Consider the following 7,654-nt stretch of genomic DNA (forward strand, 5'->3'; position numbering starts at 1 on the left):
GCAGTTAAACTGATCTATAAGAAATATCTCTTTAAGGATTATTTTAAAAAGGAAATTTACAAATTAAGTTCATGAGTATATTGACAATATTAATTACCAAACTAAAGAATAAATTTCATGTGAACCACTTGCTTGCTTGAGTTTACATCTTATTGTGTATCATTACTGAATTTTGACATCCCTATATTCTAATAAAATATCTGATTTTTTTCATGAAGCCTGGACAAAAGTAAGGAGTCAATTATGAGAAACCAAACAATAACAACATTTGTTCTACTGGGACTAACAGATGATCCAAAACTTCAGGGTCTGCCTTTAATTTTTCTGTTTTTTACTTATTTATTGAGTGTAGCTGGGAACTTGGCTATTATCTCACTTATATTAATGGATTTTCACCTTAAAACACCAATGTACTTTTTCCTACAAAATTTTTCCTTGTTAGAAATCTTATTCACATCAGCTTGTATTCCTAGATACTTGTATAATCTATCAACAGGTGACAAGACCATTACTTACTGTGCTTGTGCCATTCAAGCATTTTTTACTGATCTTTTTGGAGTAACTGAATTTTTTCTCCTGGCCACCATGTCCTATGACCACTATGTGGCCATCTGCAAGCCCCTACATTACACTACCATCATGAGCAGCAGAGTCTGCCGAAAAGTCATCCTCTACTGTTGGATGGCTGGCTTGTTAATCATACTCCCACCATTTAGCCTAAGCCAAAATCTAGAATTCTGTGACTCTAATGTCATTGATAGCTTTCTTTGTGATGTGTCTCCCTTTCTGAAGATTTCATGTTCAGACACGTGGATCATTGAGCATATGGTTATAGCCTGTGCTGTGTTGACCTTTATCACAACACTGCTTTGTGTAGTTCTCTCCTATGTCTATATAATCAAGACTATTGGAAGATTCCCTTCTGCCCAGCAAAGGAAAAAAGCATTTTCTACCTGTTCTTCCCACATGATGGTGGTTTCTATCACCTATGGCAGCTGCATCTTCATCTATGTCAAACCTTCAGCAAAGGAATCAGTGGGTGTGATAGTACTAACTACTTCCATTGCTCCCATGTTGAACCCATTCATTTACACCTTGAGGAACAAGCAAGTAAAGCAAGCCTTTAATGACTCAGTCAAAAGAATCACATTTTTGTCTAAGAAGTAAAGAAACGCTGAAGCTGATGAATCCAGTTTTTATAAGAGATTGCTTCTGCGAAGCATATATAATTAAGTTTCTAAAATAATTTGTTCCTTCATACTCTAAAGTCCATTCCAACCAGTTTTTCAAAATGTTTCCTGCATCCACTTCTCTAAATAAGGTCACTTCTTTTTACTCCTTGCAAACACTCTTCTTTTACTGATGTTATATTAAAAACTTTCTATGAGGAACAAAAATATCACATCATATCTAGTCTTACAAAAAGTGCAAACCAAACAAAATTTTAAAAAACAAAATGTGAATATTAATAAAAGATTAGATTTTTAAGAAAACAAGTAATAGTGCTCATTTTTATTATTCTGTCCATAGTTTCTCAGATAATCCCTTAATTCATCAAATGCACATGTTAAATATTTTAAATAAAATGCAGAACAAAACCAACAATAATCCTGCCCTCTTGTAGCATGTATCACAGATCAAATATATAACTAAAATGTAAAAATAAATCAGCACCACTATTAAGAATCTTGAGACACAATTTAAATGAAAAGCAATCAAAACAGCAACTCTTTCAAATTATAATATAGATTACACAGAATTCGTCTACAATGTTGACATAATTAAAATCACAGGTAAGTTTCCTAAACTACAGTGATAAAATTCTCTTATTAAAAAGGAAACAATTATAAAGCAAAAGACAAAAATGATAATTGTGTTTGAGAAATCAGTGTGATTATTGATATTGCAAAAAGTATCAAAAAATCTGAATCAAATATTGAATCTTCAAATCCAAATTGTAGCTTAAGTAAGCAAGAAAGTGACAGCAAGTCAAAGAAACTTTGATGTCCTCATGAAGAAATTAAGAAAATCAAACCAAGAAAATACACGGAAGTCTCAGTCAATGTACTCCATCAGACTAATACAAAATTTTCATTGGTGAAATAAAACTAATAATGTTTAAATATATACTACAAGCACAACCAAATCAAAGTGTTTAATTTTTTAGATTATCACAACATATTAATGAATAGAGATTGGAATGAAAATAAGCCCAATAACAGAACAGCAACCTTATTTAAAAGGGTGTTGAAAATTTAATTAATTATGAATTATTATAAGGAAGGAATAGTGAATATCAAGTCCATGTTGCTTCCTAGAACAAGATGCACTGTAATCAAGCAGACAGGATGGCAGTGGGGATAATAAGCCTGTCCAGTGTTTGCAGACAGCTGTTTCTAATAGAGGAAGACATCTCCAATCACCCATGGCACCAACAGTTCCATTATCACTTCTGTTTTGATATATTTTCTCTGAAATTCTCTTGACAATGTACAAACACACATACACTTAGAACATTTGCAATTATTAATAGATGAAGTCCACAGGAGATGTTGTAGTGCCCTGTCTATATCTTCTTGCCTTTCCTACTATGGTGTACACAAGCCTGACTTCCTGACTTGTAACTACCAGAAGCTACACTGAATCAAGGACTTTATTTCTGGCCACAGAGACCTAATTTGCCCATCTGCAAGGAATGCCAGAAGTTCCTAAAACTCCCTCAAGAGCAGCACTCATCCAATGAATAAAACAAATTAGTCTGTAAATATTCCTTCTCCATTGCACTCCAGTGGGAGAAATCTGAGGCATGTGTTCTACCCTGGTCCCCAGAGTTTCCACAGTGGAATGGAGACATATGAGTGGCTATGCTTGAGACAAGCATATTGTTAGACAATAGCAGCTTCCTCCTACTTGAAGAATACATAAAGTCCTCAGCTGAGGCAAAAGATCATACTTATTCTCCTTAAAACCTTCCTTCACCTCAAATCATGGCTTCTAGAACAAAGCCTAAGGTCAAGTCTCAGCACAGCATTGCTGAAGAATTACTTTACCTTCTATAGAAAGTGAACAATTATTCACCAAAATAGCTAAAATATACTACAGGAATCAAGAGAACATGCCTAAGAATGAATTGCAAGGGTGCTAGATTTGGGTGAGAGTTAAATAAAATATTGAATAAGGAAGAGATTATTGATATAGGTCCATTCTTAAGTAGCCCAACATTTGACAACCTGGCAAGGACACCTGGAGCTAGTCCTAATGTACTGCTAGTATGGCTCCTTAAAACTTGGATGACATGGCCCGGCTTCAGACCGAGGAATGAACACAGAGACATAAAGACGCAGACACATGACTGCAGCCCGTACAAAAACACACAGACACCACAAGACAGTATGAGGCTGTAGCGAAAAGCTCTCGCTGTAGCTGTTTTATTTATAATACAGGCTGTTTGGCAACCGTCCCACCACAAGTTCTTTGTTCCCACACCGTCCCGACTCAACACATCCCAGTTCCTTGTTGTTTCGTCTCTGGCAAACAGATGTTTGCATCTCAACTCTCTAGCCCCTCCTGTTTGCAGGGTGAGGGCACTCTGGACTTGCGTGCAAGGCCACAGACATGTTCTTCAGAAAAACAACAAGAAAACTTTCCCAGACAAAAGTGTCCTCTACATCTCCCCCTTTTTTATTTTGTTTTAAGGCACGAGACGCTGTGTTCGGACATGTTGCAGCACCGCCATTATTTTATGATGTTGTTGTTCTTTATTCATTCTTCTTTGGGACCATCGCCTGTAGACTATGAAAAAGCAGACAACAACTAATAATACGATGGGTAGATTGCTAGTAACTGATACAAGCCATGTTTTAAGGTGTTCAAAGGGATTTAGTTGGGTGAGACCATTAGCCAGGCCTTGAAAGATTTCTGCCCATTCGCATCAGTTATTTTTTGTTCCAAATTTTGGATATCAGAAGTTATATTGACACTGCCAGATAAGAGATTATGGAATGAATTCCAATGTCTGCTCGCATTAAAAGGAATAGGGGTAACACAAAATCAGGAGGAATTCCAATCACAGTGGAGAAATGACTGCGTTGTCAGTACTTGAATGTGGTCACCTAGTCACTGTACCGTATGTTGCAAATTCATAATTTCTCCTTCTAATTTTGTATCAATTTCATGTTGATATTGCCATAGTTGGTGGGAGTTCTCATGCCACCGACGAACAAAGTCAGCCGTTTGGATACTTTCATGCAAAGCCAAGCTAACTGCTGTGGCAGAAACAGCAATGGCTACCAATCCCATAGCAGCAGTTATAATTAGGCCTATTGCTCTCTTGGCTCTCTGTGCTAGAGCAGATACCTTGTTGAGTAGGGTAGTGAGAATGGCAGACTCGCTCCACAGTCTTGACCGATTTACAGGAAGCCATAGCTCAGTCTGAGCCTTTAAAATGTACAGACTATGCGAGCTTTCATTGAAAAATTGCCAAGAAGTGTGGTTAAGGCATGTGTGCAGAGAACAGTTTCTTACACAATGAATATGGTTAATTGATGAATTCCAAGTGATTTTCCCATCAGCAAGAGATATGGATAGGGGACACAGGCCAAGAGATATATAGAATGATTCTTATGTAAGTGGACCTGGAAACCTACTGAGTTATTATAGGACATGTTACCTGTCCATATATCTATATGCTCTCCAGATGCAAGCAGTTTCCATATATGGCCTTGCATCGCAGTGGTTCCCAAAAGATGAGGTTGAGGAGGGGATAAGCCCTTATCATGCTATATAATAGTTTTATTTGCTGAGGCATCTAAGAGTAAGACCTATGATGCCACCGAAGTGAGTGATTAGAGAATTTTCTATGAAAATTGCCATGAGACCTCCAATCAACAATTGGTGGGGTTTCGCTTAAAAGATTCAAAGCTTTGCCTCTACATTTAGTCCACTCTATATGTTGTAAAGGAGCATCAACATGTGGCATAGCACATATGGGCAAAGGTGACTGGCCCTCAGTCAAATTGGTAGGTTTTCCGCAGAGGCCTTTTACGGATAACAGAACTGTGAAGGCCACAAAAGAGGAGGTATTATACTGTAGCCCCCAGGCTTCATGGGAAATAGGCAGACAAGGCCTAAGACCAAAGCAGATAGGATATCTTTCCACACTTATGGAATAATTGGAGATTAGCCTCCCTTCCTCTTTGTTATATAAAGACTGAGTTTGGTAGGGAGCAGGCATCCAGTTGGAATCGTTGGTGTACACCATGACTTCTGGGTCACCCAGAAGCTTTGAATAAAGGGGGATATGGGACAGCTACAGCTTTGAATAAAGGGGGATATGGGACATAGGTCTAATAGGTATAAGTAGAAGAGGGACACACGCAGCCCACCTGGCAAGAAACGATGGCGAGCATTGCCAGAAAAAGAGTACCAGTGTTGCGTGGCTGTTGTGCACATGTTACCACATTTTCAGCCTCCTGAGTAAGCTTTTTAAGCTGTCCCCACGTAGGTGGTGTGGCCTGAGTTGTTGCCACCATGTAGGTCCTGCTGCGAATGGTCAAGTTCTCGAATTCCTTGAGAAGGTCCTTGGTCCGCCCTCACTTGGCCATTGCATCGCTTAGAACAGCACATTGGTACCCACTCACAACCGTTATCTGTGGAAACATAAGCATAGCCCCAATCCCACTGTAGTACCACCCCCTCCCTCCAATCACCAGTAGATAAACGGACCTAGACAGGATCAGGAGAAGAAGGAGCTACAGGTTTAGCGGGGGTGAAATGACGCTCCACAGCAGAGGTTCCCAATGCCTGCCAATGATTCAAAAAATTTAATGTGAAAAGGGCTCGAAGAAGATGACGATGAGGTGACTCCGGAGTTTCCCCTTTTTGTTTTAAAAGTTGAAGTTTTAAGGTACGATTGACATGTTCAATGATAGCTGGGCCTTGATTGTTAGAGGGTATGTCAGTAATATGATGGATGGAATACAGGTGAAGAAAATCAGCCAATTTGTGAGAGGTACAGGCCGGGGTGTTGTCAGTTTTAATAGTATGTGGGAGGCCCATAACAGTAAAGTAGGAATGTAGATGGGTGATAACTGTATCCGCTTTTTTAGAACTTTGAGTTGTGGTCTATTGAAAATGAGAACAAGTATCAATAGTATGGTGAATATAGCGAAGATGGCCGAAAGAATGAAAATAGGTAACATCCATTTGCCAAATCTGGTTGTGTTGAATCCCTCGAGGATTATAGCCTGGTAAAAGAGAAGGAAGATTAATAGGGACACAAGCAGAACACGAGCGGACAATCTGTCTGGCTTGCTTACGAGTGATAGAGAAGCGACGTTGTAGTCCTCTAGTATTGGTATGGTGCAAGGCATGTTCGGCATGTGCCTGTTGAACAGCAGCAATCAGTAAGGAATCAATAGTAGCATTGCCCAGGGTAAGAGGGTCAGGAAGGCCAGAATGAGAACGAGTATGAGCAATATAAAGAGGGACCGAACACGACCAAAGGAGAGTTAGGGAATTGAGAAGTAACATGAACAGTATATTAAGAGTCACTGAGAATGTTTAAAGTTGTCAAACGGAAATCCTATAAAACCAAACAAATAGCATATAATTCACTTTGTTGGACTGAAGATAAAGGGGAAGAGACAACTTTCTGTGCAATTGAACTCCAATACCCTGTTTTGGAGGAGTTGGATGCATCAGTGAAAAATGTAGGGCCTGGAACAGGTTGTGATGTAATATTAGAAAGAGGAAGAACAGAATGAGTTTGAAGAAAAGAAAATAGTTTATGGGCCAGATAATGATTATCAAACTGACCTATAAAGTCAGCACAGGCTATTTGCCAGGCAGTTGAAAATTCAAAATTTGCCTGTATATCCTTGGCTGTTAATTTAGTAACAATATGACAGGGATCCCAGCCAGAAAGTTGCACAATGTCGTCAGCCGCGAATGATCAAAGAAGCAAGCTTATTCAAACAGGTAGTCAATTTTTTGTTCTGTTGATTGGGTAAAAACAACTACTCAAGAATGCCATGGTCTTGACCTAAACATCCAGAAGGTGAATGGGGTGTATGAAATACATAAAAAATTATAGAGCAGGAAAGGTCAAGGAATGTCAAAGTTCCAGAGGTAAGTCGCTGTTCCACAAACTATAACTCTTTTTCTGCTTGTGAGGTAAGGGTACGAGGGCTAGTCAAGGAACTATCACCTTCTAAGGTGGAAAGTAAATGCTGTAGGGCGTAGGTGGGAATGCCTAAAGTTGGGCAGAGCCAATTAATGTCTCCCAAAAGTTTTTAAAAATCATTTAAAGTCTTTAAATTTTCCCTGCGAATTTGTAATTTTTGAGGTCGAATCTATATTTTTGACAGGCAATAGCTGAGACAGTCGATAGGCAGATCAGTTTGAATCTTTTTTGGTGCTAGAATTAAATTATAGGAAGTTAGTTGTTGTTGGAGATCAGAAAAAGCAGCATCATGGGACATTCTCTAAGATTGACCATATTCTGGGACACAAAGCATGTCTCAAAAAATTTAAAAAAATAGAAATCATACCATGCATCTTCTCAGATCACAGTGGAATAAAAACAGAAATCAACCCCAATAGACACTCTCATCTCTACACAAAGTCATGGAAATTAAACAACTTTCTGCTGAAT

General features: G+C 38.7%; 1 protein-coding gene across 1 annotated transcript; it reads left to right on the forward strand.

Annotated features, from left to right (window-relative positions):
- Window positions 1–243: 243 nt before the first annotated feature.
- LOC105816427 (olfactory receptor 6C2-like) lies at window positions 244–1,167 on the forward strand. The gene has a single exon (XM_012651844.1). The coding sequence runs from the start codon at window positions 244–246 to the stop codon at window positions 1,165–1,167; it is 924 nt and encodes a 307-aa protein (XP_012507298.1).
- Window positions 1,168–7,654: the final 6,487 nt, after the last annotated feature.

The sequence above is a fragment of the Propithecus coquereli genome, unplaced genomic scaffold (assembly GCF_000956105.1).
Source record: "Propithecus coquereli isolate 6110/MARCELLA unplaced genomic scaffold, Pcoq_1.0 Scaffold111, whole genome shotgun sequence".
Classification (NCBI taxonomy): domain Eukaryota; kingdom Metazoa; phylum Chordata; class Mammalia; order Primates; family Indriidae; genus Propithecus; species Propithecus coquereli.

What these genes read in the sequence shown, in the direction of transcription:
- LOC105816427 (XM_012651844.1), top strand. Translation starts at nt 244, where the DNA reads ATGAGAAACCAAACAATAACAACATTTGTTCTACTGGGACTAACAGAT.